Consider the following 15,425-nt stretch of genomic DNA (forward strand, 5'->3'; position numbering starts at 1 on the left):
CTGTACCTGTGCGTCAGTCCGACTGTACCCAGCAGTCATTATCTCGGGAATCGTGCCCGTCGTCAACACGCAGAGGTAACATTCTGCACTTTTCTTTTACACAGGAGTTCCTGCAACAGGTTCAGGTTCAGCATTGGGAAACGTGCTGAACAGCAGGTTCAGTTTTCAGCATTGGGAAACGTGCTGTGTCAGTCTGTGACACATTGAATGCACATTTTGGGGCTTTTGTAACAGACATTTGTGACAGAAATTTTGGGCAGAAAATTTTGGGGCTTTTGATGTTTTAGTGCTGCTGAGCACTAATTGCACCTTGGGAAGCGTGCATCAGTGACAGTTTTTTTTTGACAGAGTACCCTTTGCACATTAATTGCAGACTTGTGTTTGCTGCAATTTCTGGAAATTTGCAGATTTCCAGCCCGTACTGCATTGACATTGCTCTATTACCTTTTGGGAAATAATGGCAAATCAGGGAGGAGATGTATTCACCTATGTGTCCAAGGAAGACCGATTGGATGGGAACAATTATTCCCTTTGGTCTTTCATGATGAAGAATGTATTAGTGGCCAAAAATTTGTGGGATTATGTCAGTGGAGAGGAAGCACGACCGGGAGTTGTGGCTCCCGCTACTCCTCCTCCAGGAGGACGTGCAAGAGGGCAACCTCAGCCCCCTCCACCTCAGCCCGCTCAGCCACTTCCCCCAAGAACTGCAGCTCAGAAAGCTTGGGATACACGGGATGCACAGGCTATGTCGCTGATTGCATTGGCAGTTCAGCGTTCTATCATTCCTCATATTCGTTCAGCAGCTTCTTCACAAGAAGCTTGGTTGATATTGGAGCAGATGTTTGCAGGAAAGAATGAGACTCGCATCTCTTTCTTGAAGAAAGAGCTAGAGACTCTAAAGATGAATGAGGGTGATTCTATGCAGGATCATCTCAACAAAATTCAGGACTTGCGGGAGCAACTCATGAATGTGGATGAGTACTACTCAGATGCGCAGCTGATTTCTACGACATTGAATTCACTGCCTCCCTCTTACTTGGCTTTTCATACTGCCTTGAACCTCACTATGAGGATTTCGAAAGAGCCCATCACTTTCATTCAGCTTGTCAGTTTGCTTCTAGAGGAGGAACAAACTAGACGAAACAGTGGTGTGGATGGTATAGCCTCTGAGCAGGCTTTTATGTCAAGGCAGAAGGGTAAAAACAGCCAAGGGAAAAATGCTTCGCAGAGTTCTGGTAGTAGTAGCACTTCACAGACAAGTCAGAAACAGGGGGGCACGCAAGCCAAAAAAGGAAAATGCCATTACTGCAAGAAGCCTGGCCACTATATCACTGAGTGCAGGAAGCGCATCGCCAAAGAGAAGAAGAAGGAGTCAGGGATGTCTGTTTCTGCAGCTCCTTCCACTGCTAGTGAGTCCGCGTCCTTTGTTGCAGACAGGGACTATTGTTTTTACACTTGCAGTTATGATGTCTCTTGGGCTGATAGAGCATTTAGCTCTACAGAAGATGCTGACACTTGGTTCTTTGACAGTGGTGCTTCACGACATATCACATCTCGTAGAGATTTGTTTGCTTCTCTTGGTGCACCTCCCGTTGGGAAGTCTGTTCAGTGTGCTAATAATGCATCATACCCTGTTCGTGGTATTGGGGAGATTCAGCTTACAGCCATTGATGGCTCTATTCTCCGCCTACAGGATGCTTTGTATGTGCCTGGCATTAAGAAGAATCTGCTTTCCATTTCTTCTATGGCACGTTGTGGTTTGCAGGTCACCTTTGATGATGACCGTTGCATGGTCCGTGACAAGGAACACATGACATTGGTCTTGACAGGTTCTCTGTGTCATGGGTTATATGAGTTGGATGCTCTTTCGGTAGATCAGTCTGCATATTTGACATCCACTCTTACTCCTGCTATGTTAGAGGCAGAGTTATGGCATGCTCGTTTGGGGCATGTAAACTATGGCAGCTTGATGCTATTACAGCGTACTCAGATGTTGGATGGATTACCTCTCTTGGAGAGACCTCCTGAGCATTTATGCGAGGGTTGCATTTTGGGGAAAATGCATCGTTTCTCTTTTCCCCGTGATGTTGCTTTTAGAGCAACAGCCAGATTGCAGCTTGTGCATTCGGATGTTTGTGGGCCCATGCAGACACAGTCATTGGGTGGTTGTTACTATTTTGTAACATTTATTGATGACTTTACACGTTTTTGCTGGGTCTACTGCTTGAAAAAGAAGTCAGAAGTGTATGATGCATTTTTGGCTTTCAGTGCACTTGTGGAAACTCAGTCTGGTTGCAAGATTAAGACTCTCCGTTCGGACCGAGGGGGGGAATACATGTCCTCTATGCTGAATTCTTATTTGCAGCAGAAGGGCATTATCCATCAGTACACTACTGCATATACTCCACAGCAGAATGGGGTAGCAGAGAGGAAAAATCGGTCACTCATGGAGATGGCCAGATGTATGCTGAAGGCAAAGAGTTTGCCTCATAGTTTTTGGATGGAAGCCGTCATGTGCGCTTGCCACATTTTGAACAGATGCCCTACCAAGGCCTTGAAAACCGTCACACCTTTTGAGGCTTGGCACAGCCGCAAACCTTCTGTTGGCCACTTCCGTACTTTTGGGTGTCTTACATATGCCCATATTCCACAGGTACTTCGAAAGAAGTTGGACAACAAGGCTGTAAAATGCATCTTTATGGGATATAGCAGCGAAAGCAAAGGCTACAGACTCTATGATCCCGTGACCAAGAAGGTTTTTGTCAGCAGGGATGTTGTATTTGATGAAAAATCAGAATTATCCTTGGCTGGTTTTGATACATATCAGGCTGCCCGTGATGTCTTTGAAGGGCTGCTGCCCATCACATTTGGTGATTCAGCTGGTACTTCAGCAAATGAACCTAATGTTCAGCCAGCTGCTCCTATGGAACATGCAGTAAATCAGCACATTGCTGAAACTGAAATTCAGCAAGAACTTGTACACAGTCAGGAAGCAAGACAGGTGCCTAGATGGTACACGCAGACTATGAGAGATAGTCATTTGGAAACACCCTTGGCTGGTCGTACTCGAAGGCAAACTCGACTGCATGATTCAGCACATTCCATGGAGTTGGTTATGGCAGCATGTACTCATGATAATGAGGAGCCTGAATGTTTTGAGGATGCACGACATAGTGTGCATTGGATGGCAGCCATGCAAGCTGAATTGGATTCTATTCATAAGAATCATACTTGGGATTTGGTGTCTTTGCCAGTTGGCAAGCGTGCCATTGGTACGAAATGGGTCTACAAATTGAAAAGGAATGCAGATGGATCCATAGATAAGTACAAGGCACGGCTGGTAGCTAAAGGCTACGCACAGAAAAAGGGCATTGACTATGAGGAGACCTTTGCTCCTACCTCCCGTATGACGACCATTCGGTCTATGATTGCCTTGGCTGCACATTTTGGTTGGAAAGTGCATCAGCTGGATATAAAGACTGCATTCTTACATGGGGAACTTCAGGAAGAAGTGTATGTACAGCAGCCCATTGGTTTTGCAGTTGAAGGCTCAGAAAATTTAGTATGCAAGCTGAAAAAAGCTCTATATGGTTTGAAACAAGCTCCACGAGCTTGGTACGCAAAGATAGATGCCTTCTTGCTTAGTCAGGGGTTTGTAAACAGCCCATCTGAGTCTACCCTTTATGTACATAAAGAGGGGGGATCCATGCTGATTTTGTGTCTATATGTAGATGACCTTTTGCTCACTGGAACACATGCTGATCAGATTTCAGCATTCAAAAATAATTTACAGCAAACTTTTGACATGTCTGACTTGGGTATTTTGCACTATTACTTGGGCATCCAGTTTGTACATGATGCTAGAGGCATTGGATTATGTCAGTCAAGGTACATTGGGCAACTTCTTGAGAAGTTTGGCTTACAGGATTGCAAGCCAGTTTGTACACCCATGGAACCTGGGCTCAAACTGTCATTACATGATGACAGTGATTTGTTTGATATCCATACTTATGCTCCAGCAGTGGGATGTCTCATCTATCTATGCCACACTCGGCCAGACATACAGTTTGCCGTTTTAGTTTTGAGCAGGTACATGCATCAGCCTCGTATGTCGCATTGGCAAGCTGTGAAGCGTGTGTTTCGTTACTTGCAGGGTACTAGAGCTCTTGGATTGCTTTATGCCAAGGGGGGACCACTGCAGTTACATGCTTACAGTGACTCTGATTGGGCTGGTGATTTTGATACTCGTCACTCCACTAGTGGCAATTGTTTCTTTCTTGGCTCGTCATGCATTTCTTGGCTTAGCAAGAAACAATCCATTGTTGCCACGTCGTCATGTGAAGCTGAGTACAAGGCAGCCTTCACTACTGCAGTTGAGTGCGTATGGCTTAGACGCTTACTTGCTGATTTGGATGTATCTGTTACGGAGCCTACTCCTTTATATACTGACAGTCAGAGTGCCATTGCAGTGGCACGGAACCCTGTGTTTCATGCTCGCACGAAACACATAGAGATTCACTACCACTTTGTCAGAGAGAGGCTACATGCAGGTGATATCAGCCTTGTCTACTGTTCTACCACCAGCAATGTGGCAGACATCTTCACCAAAGCTCTTCCACGAGACAAATTTGAAGCATTTCGCGATGCTTTGAATTTGACGCCCTTTGGTGGCGGATGATCCTTGTACACTTGATCACTCTTCACTCCAGGGGGGTTTGTTGGGTATCTCACACGCCTTACTTACGCCTACGCTCATATGGGAGTGTGCGGGTGATCACTTGGCTGCCTAGGGGGATTACTGACAGTGTGTGTGCTCAAGGTTTGATGGTCATGGGGAGAAGAATGAGGGGGACTACCCTAGGCCATAGAGCGACAATCCTCATCGACATGACTCGCTTTTTGCAGTGATTGCAATATCTATCCTATTAGGAGTATGGTACCAAGGTTGTCTAGAATTTTTGGTTTCTTTTGAAGGAGAGTTGGCCATTTTAGGAATTTGTCTTTTATTCTTTAGAGTTCTATTCACTTATGGATTCCCCCTTTAAAGAAGTGGAGCTGAAGTCCCCTTGAAGATAATGGCCGGGAAGAGGTCTTCTTGTGGTAGTTGACTTTTGAACCCACAGAACATTGGCAATGTGGGCAATGAGATAATCTACTGTTGAACATAGAAGGTCGGCAATGTGGGTAACATGATAACTTCTGCATAAAATATAAATATGTTTGCAGCCAATGCAAGTCGTCTAGATCTTCTTGAGGAGTTAATCCTTCACCACCACTGGAGTTTGCTACTACAGTTGGATGTGCATCCTAGATTGAATCCGCCACATTAGCATCTTCATTGCCAGATGCGACAAGGTGGCTGTGTTTTGCTTCTTTCTCTCTCCCCATAATCTTTCAACCTCTTTTATTCTTTTCAAAACAAAGGTTTTAAAACCAAGTAATTTTCCATATTCTTCTCTTTTACTTAATCTTTATCCTCTTCTTTTTCCCCCTTTACCCATCTTCACATGCAGTGATGATCGACCTCCACACCGTGATCAATGATTTCAAGTTCATTCAACATCTAGTGGCATAGCCACATGAAATGGGGAATGGGGTGGGAATGGGGAACATGATTGGAATGAGATGGCCCTATTTTGGGAATAGGGAGGGAATGGGAAGTTGAAATCTAGATAAATTTAGGATTTTTTCATCATTCTGCAATAAACTTCTTCACAAGTATTCAAAGACACTTTAAAAACATCATATTGCACTACTAATAACAAAATGGATGGCGCATGATATATTAAGATAAGTTGATGTTGCAAATAAGTACACACAACTAAAAAAGTCTAATGATTAAAGACTCAAAAGCCATAATTTATTAATATTTGAAGGCTAAAGTACATATCATGTCATCTTGAAAGAGCAACATGGAATGGGCCCTTGGAATATTGGAACTTTGTTTTGAAATGCTAATGGTGGGGAACACGGCGTGTATAGGTGTTTGTGTTGCTATTTCCAACGATGTTCCACTATTGAAATACTCCCCAGGCAAGGAAAGCTGTAGGATAGCGATTTCCTATTGGGGGATTGGTGGTTCTTTTTTTTGGGGGGGGGGGGGGGGGGTTTGCGGCTGTTTTTGCAGCCAAAGCTTTAGAGCATGGATGATAGCTAACAATTCCAGATTGCGGGTAGCATAATTCTTCTCATGGCTCTTCAGTTTCCTTGAAGAGTATGCTACAGGGTGACCTTCTTGCATAAGCACACATCCTAAGGCAAGTGTGCTAGCATCAGTTACTACTTCAAACTCCTTACCAAGATCCAAAAGTTTTAGGATAGGTGCTGATACCAAACTTTGCTTTAGTTTATCAAAGCTGGATTGTTTAGCAGGTGACCATACAATCGATGTTTGCTTCTTCAGTAGATCCGTCAGAGGCAGGTCAAATTTCTGGACATGGATTAATGGCTAAATTAATTTTCAGAATTAAATAATTCTAAAAATTAATTAAATGGCTGAAAATTGCTGAAAATGAATTAAGAAAGCTGCCACTTGGCAAAACTTTCACATGCAAGTGGGGGAAAGGCTAAATAGGGCTGAAGGGAGAGGGAAATCTCGTTTTTTCATTTTGGAGCTGTTGGAAGGAGGTGTTGGACTGTTGTTGCCAGCTTTTGGTGCCATTTCCCAGCCATTGGAGACCATTTTGGTGATGGAGATTGCATATTCTTGACCTTGGGAAGCTGGCAATTGCTGTTGATGCACTTTCTCCTGAAGATCACAGTCTTTGATGCTCCTATTGTTGGTGTATCCGTTTGGGGCTGGTACAGTAGGGCAGCAGCTGATTTTGATCAGTTCTTCGCGACAAATCTCAGAATTTTCTCTCTTTACAGCATTCTCTCATCTCCTTCAACCTATGCTCAGCCATTCTCAGCCATTTGGAGGAGTTTTCAGCCATTTTTGGTGGGTTGATTTGTAATTTCTGCAGTAAACCCTAATTTACAGCAGAAATTAGGGTTTAGCAGCGACCTTGGGATCCATGCCAGAGATTGAAGGCTCAAGGGACTGAAACCAGCAGAGCTGATAATTGAAGATTATCAAGGGATTTTAGGAGCCAGCCCATCCCGAATTGATTTGGGGCAGCATTTGGCCAGCCAAGGGTCAAATTGGAGAAGTCCTGGGTGAATCAAGGGGCAAATGACCCAAAAGGCTTGCTGGTTATTTATGACAGTAAGACCAATTGGTTAGCAGGAGGAGATTGAAGAATCTCAAGTTGTACTCCTTCCAATTGAATGAAAGCTAAAGAAATACTGCAAGGGGCGCCAGTTTTGGGGCCAACAAGGAGTCTACTGTCCAAGAATGTTATGGTGAAGTGTGTATTTCGTTTTATGTGCATTTATTTATTGCTGTAATTAACTCTTAAATCAGGTTATCACCACCCATTCCAAGAAGGAAGGCTGGTTTCACATATTGGCAGTTAAAAGTACTTTTGTAGTAGCATGCAACTGTGTTTTGTGCTCGCACGAAACACGTTGCGGTTTACTATTATTTTATCAACAAAGGATTTCATGCATGGGACATTAGCTTGGTCTTTTGCCCCAATTGCCACAATGTGGCTGATATATTCACCAAGGCACTTTCCACTAGAGAAGTTTAAAGTATTCAACAATGCTTTGAACTTGTTTCCTTTTGGTAATTGATGTATTTCCTTGTAAACATGACATTGTCATTGCAAGGGAGTTGTTAGAAATATTAGGATTTTGGCAAGAAGCGATCATAGTAGAAAGACAAGAAATTCTACAAACGATAGAAGCAAGATCCAATAGGCTATCACTAATAGACATCCCGTAAGTTTTCAACCATTAGACGTAGAACCGCATGACAGCGAGAAGGAAAAGAGTTGTGAGGCTTGGGTTAATGGACCATATAGAAGAGCTGATGATGGCGTTTGGGTTGAGCCCAAAGCTGTGAAGGTTTCTTGTGGGTATTTACAAGAGGTAGGCAGCAATTTCCAACCAAAAAGTTATGTGAGAATTGAAGAGAAGTGGTTGTAATTATAGTGAGAGAAAACAAAGCAAGGTGGAATGGGACAAATTTCCAGCTGCATCCTGAAAAATGGGATAACCAGTGTCCTTGAAAGCTTAAATAAGTGCAGGGATGCTTGTCGATTTGTGGGATAACTGGTGTTCCTGAAAGCTTAATGAAAAGCATAGGGATAATTTTTGATCTCTTAGAGCTCTCCATTGTTGTAAAAATAAGTACATTCAATTAATCTTTGAGATGCCTCCATTGTGAGGTGTAAACTGGAAAAATAATTAAATTCAGTTTATCAATGTTCAAATGGCCAAGAATAGTAAGTGGTTCCTAAGGGATTTCCTAGAATTGAGGTGCTCCCCAAATTGAGGGTTCCCCAATATGGTGTCAAATGAAAGCTCTTTTAAAATACATTTTCAAAAGACTATTAAATACCCAATTCAATGCCTCTATTGAAAGTTTCAAGTAATCTATAAGCAATCTGCCAGCATATGTGTATACTTTAGACCATCAAATATTATCTTTCCATCTTATCAACTGCTTGTTTTTGTTGGTCTAGTCCATCTTATTAACTGTTTGTTTTTGTTGATCTAGTCCATGCTTAAAGGTGACAACCACAGGAACCTGCTCAAGTCGTATAGATGGAAGTGTATGCCGTCATGTTTTGGTCAAGGATGTGGGTCCACCATGACTTGTTGGCCACTCACTACTAGATGGATTTATGGCACAGTCTATCCAATGAATGGATTGTTTTGTTTTAAGTATGTACAACATTATTTGAAAAGGAGAACTGATCAAGTAAAGAAATTATCTTTTTGGGATATAGCACTCTGTGCAGGCCAAAAATGGAGGTCGATTTCATTTGTTGTTAACCTTCTCTTGTAGCTACACGTGAACTTCTTATCTTGCAGTATCTTGCTGAATTGCAAGGATTTTTAAGGTCCTATATCCGATTGTGGCAGCTTGTTAGATGTGTTTGTGCTCCTATAATGCTTTTCTTCTTTGTTGGTTGTAGTTTGTTGTTTCTATCCCCAAGTGAAACATGTTGAAATTTTCATGAAGTCTTTAAGCAATTCTGGATCATGCAGCATCCTGTTGAACTGGAAGGGTTTCGAAAATCACATATACGAGATGGAGCTGCTGTTGTATCTTATCTTGCATGGTTGGATGGCAAGGTACCTGAGTTTCACATAGTTGTTCTCGCTGTTTGGACACTCATAATCGATATGAAAGTGTGCTGTTCAATTTTGACAATTATGAATTGAAACGTTTGGATTACCCTGATTTTTTTCTTTCAAGTTTCTACATAGGTCAAGATTGATGGTTTTTGGTAAGGCAATTCTAACATGTGGGTGCCTTTTTTCAGATGCAAGAAGTGTATGGTGCTGCAGGGTATTTTTCAGAAACCAAAGTCTCAAACAAAAGAAAGAGGCTGTAAGTTTTCTTTCAATTGCACAGAGTTCAGAGATAAGAATTCATAGCTTTATTTACTTTTGTCACTTGGCTTGTGCACATCCTTCTGTTAATATCTGTATTCTTCAATGCAAAGTCAATACACTTCAAGTGTACACAGCTTTGCATATTAGAAAGGAGACTTGAAGTGTTAATGGATGGCAAAAGAACAAACTGTACACAGCTTTCTTTTCTAATCTGGATAAGGACCTACTTCATGCATATATCACTAGAAGAATATGCTTGAAGCAATCGCACAAATTAATGGGGATGTCCATTTTTTGGGTTATAACCTTTGAGCACAAGTGTGCATTCTCCAAAGAAGGTCTCTGTTGGGGTTGTACAAGAATAACATATAACTATATGGTCCAGGTGTGTGGAATAGTTATGTGAGAGAGCACAATAATGCTTAATTGGAATGATGATCAATGAATATACCCAGCTGAATTGAATCAAAGTATATATGATAAAAAATAACGATTCACACCGATGTGCTAAAATGCACAAAATATCTTTAAATAGAAAACCCTAGGATTTAACTATTCTTAGAGCCTTCCTACTTTGAAAGGGTGGTAAAAATGACATGATTATTCACTAATTGCAACAAGCATAAAATTCATATAAGTTGAAATACAAATGTTACCACCTTATCTTGGATAGTGGACTGCCAATTGGCCCCAAAATAGGCACCCTTGTGGTATTTCCTTAACGTCCATTGCAATTGGAAGAAATACACTAAGATTTCTCCAATCTCCTTCAAAATCTAGTGCCCCTTGCTGTCATAAATGAGTAGCAACAATGATAATCAGTTTGCCCCTTGATTTGATTGGAGATTGGGCACAAATTGAACCGTAGGTTCTTGCATGCGGGCCAAATCAAATGGGAAATGGGCTTACCCTTGAGATTAGATGTAAATTCTCAGTTCCCAGCCACTCTTCTGGGTATGGGGTCTTCAATTATTAGGCACGGATCCGAGGTGACTTAGAAACCCTAATTTCTGCTATAAATTAGGGTTTTGACACCCTGAAACAGCTGGGAAGAACTGAGAATGACTAACATTCAACGACATACTTCTTGAGACAGCTGATCAAAACCAATTACAATAGTAATTAGGTGTGAGTTTAGCAAAACAATGTTGAATATCTTCAAATTTGTTGAGAAGATGGAGGATAGCAGAGGACAGAGGAACCTTCAGTTTGATGCCAAGAAAGTGCTGTAACAACAATCCCCTCCTGTTTTAGAGAGCAAAAATCAGGCCACTTTCTGGTTTTTTGGGTTTTATTGCTGTATGAAATCCTAACTTCTATACCAGTAATTGTCAATGACATTGTTTTAGGGTTTCTTGCTGTATGCAGCCCCAAAATCTGTTCTAGATCAGGTTGCCCTGCTGTCGTGAAGCTTCAACAGCTGTCTCTCTACTCAAACCAAGTTCTCCACCCTTAGATCTATCTTGAACAACCCAAAATGGGAGAAAATAGTCCAACATGGAAGATATGCTTGCATGCAGTCCAAAACCGATCCAAACTTGACATTTGGTAAATTTTCATTTTCATGGGGGCCTCCACAGGTAAAAACGAGCTGCCTAGATCTTTGGTCTTGCCCTCATTAAAATAACATTGAAGTCTGCCCAACCTCAATTTTAAAGTCTTAACCTCCTTGAATTTGGAAGAGTGGAAACTTTCCACAAACCTTAGCCTAGGGCATTAAATCATTTAGAACTCTAACCCCCATGATAGCAGGAGTCATCTCCAACGGGAAATTCAATGTTTTTAACCAAGATTTAATTTAGACACCCTACTAGCAGTTGTCCATCGCATCTTTTGCCAATGTCCCCCGTTGCCAAAAGCTAGGATTATTTGTCATTGTGACCCACATCTGACTTAATCTCGTATTTGCATCTTACATGTGCACAAGTTAAGTGTCCTAGCTTAAGCATCCAAAGGGCATTAAGTTGAAAATTTATGTCTGTGACAAACCTCACTCTTAAATTCTTGCAATTGCCCTCGATTGCTTTGTAGTGACAAAGGCATCAATTACCATTGGAAGATCATGCTGTCATCATAGTCAAACAACATGTACACTTATTATTTAAACATGTTCATGCCCTTTGCATGTCTAAAATTTCTGCTCGTCATCAACTTCAAGAGACGTTAAATTGTTCATCAAATTCCTCCTCCTCTTGTTGGTCATTAGCTTCAAGAGGCCTTGAAGGACTTGCATTTTGGTCTAAACAAATATTAAATGTTTGCTGCCCATGCTAAGTATGAGTACATTGTCCAAGATTAGGCATTGCATTTCCCCCTACAGTTTTTGAATTTCAAAGTGAGAGGGATCAATAGTGCTTGATCCCATCTCACTATATGAAGAAATTCTTGCTATAATGCTTAGCTGATTACAATTTCAGCAACAAAGCAATGCTTTTGATGTCGAATCAGATGTTCAAGGAGGGTATAATTCCATCATGGTAAGCTTCATGGATTGCCTAAGAGGATCATCAACGATTGAGATTCATCCACCAATTTAGGGGAGTTGATTGTATCCTTGCAATGGGACCATGAAATTAGTCTTCCTTCTTTGAAAGGGTGATAAATGAATTTATTACAGCAGTCATAAAATTTACATAAACTGAAATAGTGATGTTACCACTAAATCTTGGACAGAAGACTCCTGATTGGCCCCAAAACTGATGCCCTTGCGGTATTTCTTTAAGTTGTATTGCTATTGTACAATGAGATTGCTCCAATCTCCTTTGAAATCCAATGCTTTTTGTTGTCATAAATGATGTGTAGCAACAATAATCAATTTGCCCCTTGATTTGACTGGAGATTGGGCACAAATTGATCATTAGGCTCTTGCATGTGGGCCAAATCAAATGGGAAATGGGTTCATCCCTAAGATCAAATGTAAATTCTCAATTCCCAACCGCTACTTTGAGTACGGGGTCTTCAAATATTGGGAGCAGATCTTGAGGTGGCTGAGAAACCCTAATTTCTATTGTAAATTAGGGTTTTGACAGTATGAACATCGTTGTCCACCCTCAAACAGCTGGGCAAAACTGAGAATGGCTGAGATTCAATGGCATACCACTCAAGATAGCTGATAAACCCCAATTACATCAGCAATTAGGTTTGGATTCAGCAAAACAATGTTGAATATCTTCAGAGTTGTTGAGAGAATGGAGGATAGGAGAGGAGAGAGAAACCTTCAATCTAACATAGCAATAAAGAAACACGTTTCTTTGGGAAACATTTGTACAAGCTAAGAATGTGAGGTTTTTTGACAAAAGAATATTGAAGCCCGACTTATGAAAAATGTCTTTGATGCTATGGGACCTTAATCGAGGCATTTTTTTCCCCTTCTTCCATGCTCAACGGCCTTTCAACTCATCAAAGTTGAGTTATTCAACTTTGTCTTGTAGAATCTATTTTTCTCTCAAGAGTTGATTATATGACTCTAGTCTCATTTATGAGTTATATATAATGTATCGTGATTCATTTTTGGATTATGTTATGTTGTATTCTCTCAAGAGTTGATTATATGATTCTAGTCTCATTTATGAGTTATATATAATCTATCATGATTCACTTTTGGATTTTGACATTTTGTTATGTTGTTTTGGAATGAGAATCATGGTGCTGTATCTTAACTCATTCCACATTGCACAAGGTCTATGTAACATGTTTATTCCAATTCTCTTTGTGTGATGTGTATGAACCATGATGTCAAAGGTCTAAATCATGGTACAACTTGTCTAAAGACTACACTTCAATACGAGTCAATAATGGATGCATAATGTGTTATTCTCAATTGATCTCATGTATTATCATTGATGCTCAATTGGCCTTTTTTCTTTAAGAAAAAGTTCCATAGAGGTTTTAAACCTCATTCCCTAGTTTAAACTATAAAAATTCTCTTTTATAAAAAAACCATGTCTCTTATTTTACCCCCTCTTGAAAGAAACTTATAAAACACATTTCTAATGTTTTGTTTCTAAACTTTTTTGATGTTTCTGGCTGCTATGCAATTTGAAGACAAGAAAGTGCTATAGCAATCCTCTCCTGTGTTAGAGAGAGAAAATCAGGCTACTTTCTTTTTTTTGGGGTCTTGTGGCTGTCCAAAACCCTGCTTTTTGCACCAGCAACTGTCAATGATCTCATTTTTAGGGTTTCTTGCAGTTCACAGCCCTAGAATTTGTCCCAAATCAGGTTGCCGTGCTGTTGTGAAGCTTCAATAGTTTTCTCTCTACTCACAAGTGAGTTCTCCACCCTCAGATCTGCCCCAAACAACCCAGAATGGGAAAAATAGCCCAACTTGGAAGATACACTTGCATTCAGCCCAAAACTGATTGAAACTTGACATTTGGTAAATTACCACTTTTATTGGAGGCTCCACATGCAAAAATGAGCTGCCTGGCTCTTTGTTCTTGTCCACATTACAAGAGCATTGAAGACTACTCAATCTCAACTTTAAATTCCTAATCTCTTTGAACTTGAAAGTGTCGAAACTTCCACAAATCCTAGGATATTCAATTATTTGAAACTCTAACCCCAATGACACCAAAAGTCATTTCCAAGGGCAAATCTAGTGTCCTTGACCAAGATTTGACTTAGGCATCCCACTAGCACTTGCCCATCACAACTTTTGCCAATCCCCCATTCCAAAAGCTAGGATTATTTGTCACCGTGACAAATGTTTAACTTAATCTCGTATTTGCACCTCACATGTGTATAACTTAAGTGTCCTTAAGTATCCAAAGAGCATTAAATTACAAATTTAGATCCTTGTGACACTCTTCTAGCACGGAATCCACTTTCACACTCTAGGCTGGCAGCCCTCTAATGGAAAATTTCAGCCGTTAAATTAATTTTGAGAATGAATAATTTTGAAAATTAATTTCAGCCCTTGTCCTTGCTGAGAAAATTGAATGTGCCCATCCACAATTAAATTGACTAGGCTATTTTGACTCCCAATTGACATTTAATGGCTAACTAAAATACCCAAGGCCCAAATTGTCATCGGATACACCACCTAGTACTTGACCAATATAACTTATTACAACTTTTGCCTTTGATACCCATTAACATCTTGGGATCTTAGGTTTGTCTTTGTGATTGAACAGACTTACACATCATACTTACACCTCACATGTCCACATTTAATTAATGTCCAAGGCAAATGCTAAGCAAAGCATTGAGAATTCACGTCCCTATAATAATCACCCTCTGTCATGTGCTCTTATCTCCTGTTGCTTATGCAAGTAGGCAATACATGCTTCATTGCGCACTTGATATAGAAATGCAAGCTCACCCTATGCGTGTTTGGTTGTTATGTAAGATCCAATGTGTGGTATGACTTGCCTCTTGTATGATAGTACAATCAATACACGTGCATGGGCATCTTTCCTTTCCATCTCAACTGATGAGTGGTAGTAGAAGTAGTTGGAGCTAGAGTAGAATAACCACTAGAAATATTGGATGAACTAGATGAATTCGCAACAGTCTAAACTACAGGATCTACCCATCTAACTTTAGTGCCATATGCTTACAGCTTGTCTCCACAATTGTTTTACTACTGGCAATATAGAATGTTGAGAATGCTCTATAATGTTGATAAAATTTGTTGGTAATGTCACCCAATGTTACACAAGTTGGCCTCAATTGCGATGAATTTCAACAAGATATACAAAAACCCTTTGTTGAATGAATAAATTTTGAGAAATCTTGTTTAAAATTGAAAAGCCCCAAATTTTATGAAGAAATTGATTGTAAATTTGGGGTCTTTAATAGAAATCTTCAAATTTGGGGGTGAATGTAGCAGTGAATTTGAACTATCACCAAGGTAGCAAAGTGGTACATGATAGGTGGTGACTGGACAGCTAGAAGAGGCGGTCTTGCAAAGATAGCAGGATTGCCATCAACAATGGTCAAGTGGTTGAGGGCATAGACAAAGATAGCATGTGGTG

General features: G+C 40.6%; 1 protein-coding gene across 2 annotated transcripts in view; it reads left to right on the forward strand.

Annotated features, from left to right (window-relative positions):
- APP1 (aminopeptidase P1) overlaps positions 1-15,425 on the forward strand; it is a 109,345-nt gene that overhangs the window by 19,129 nt on the left and 74,791 nt on the right. For both annotated transcript variants that reach the window (XM_087698528.1, XM_087698527.1), the window contains 2 exons: positions 9,100-9,186; positions 9,378-9,445. In XM_087698528.1, the coding sequence (XP_087554654.1) occupies positions 9,100-9,186; positions 9,378-9,445 (155 nt within the window). The remainder of the gene's footprint in view (positions 1-9,099; positions 9,187-9,377; positions 9,446-15,425) is intronic.

Source organism: Lygodium microphyllum, chromosome 18, assembly GCF_053477565.2.
Source record: "Lygodium microphyllum isolate KBCC chromosome 18, Lygodium_microphyllum_v1.1.10, whole genome shotgun sequence".
In the NCBI taxonomy this organism is placed as follows: domain Eukaryota; kingdom Viridiplantae; phylum Streptophyta; class Polypodiopsida; order Schizaeales; family Lygodiaceae; genus Lygodium; species Lygodium microphyllum.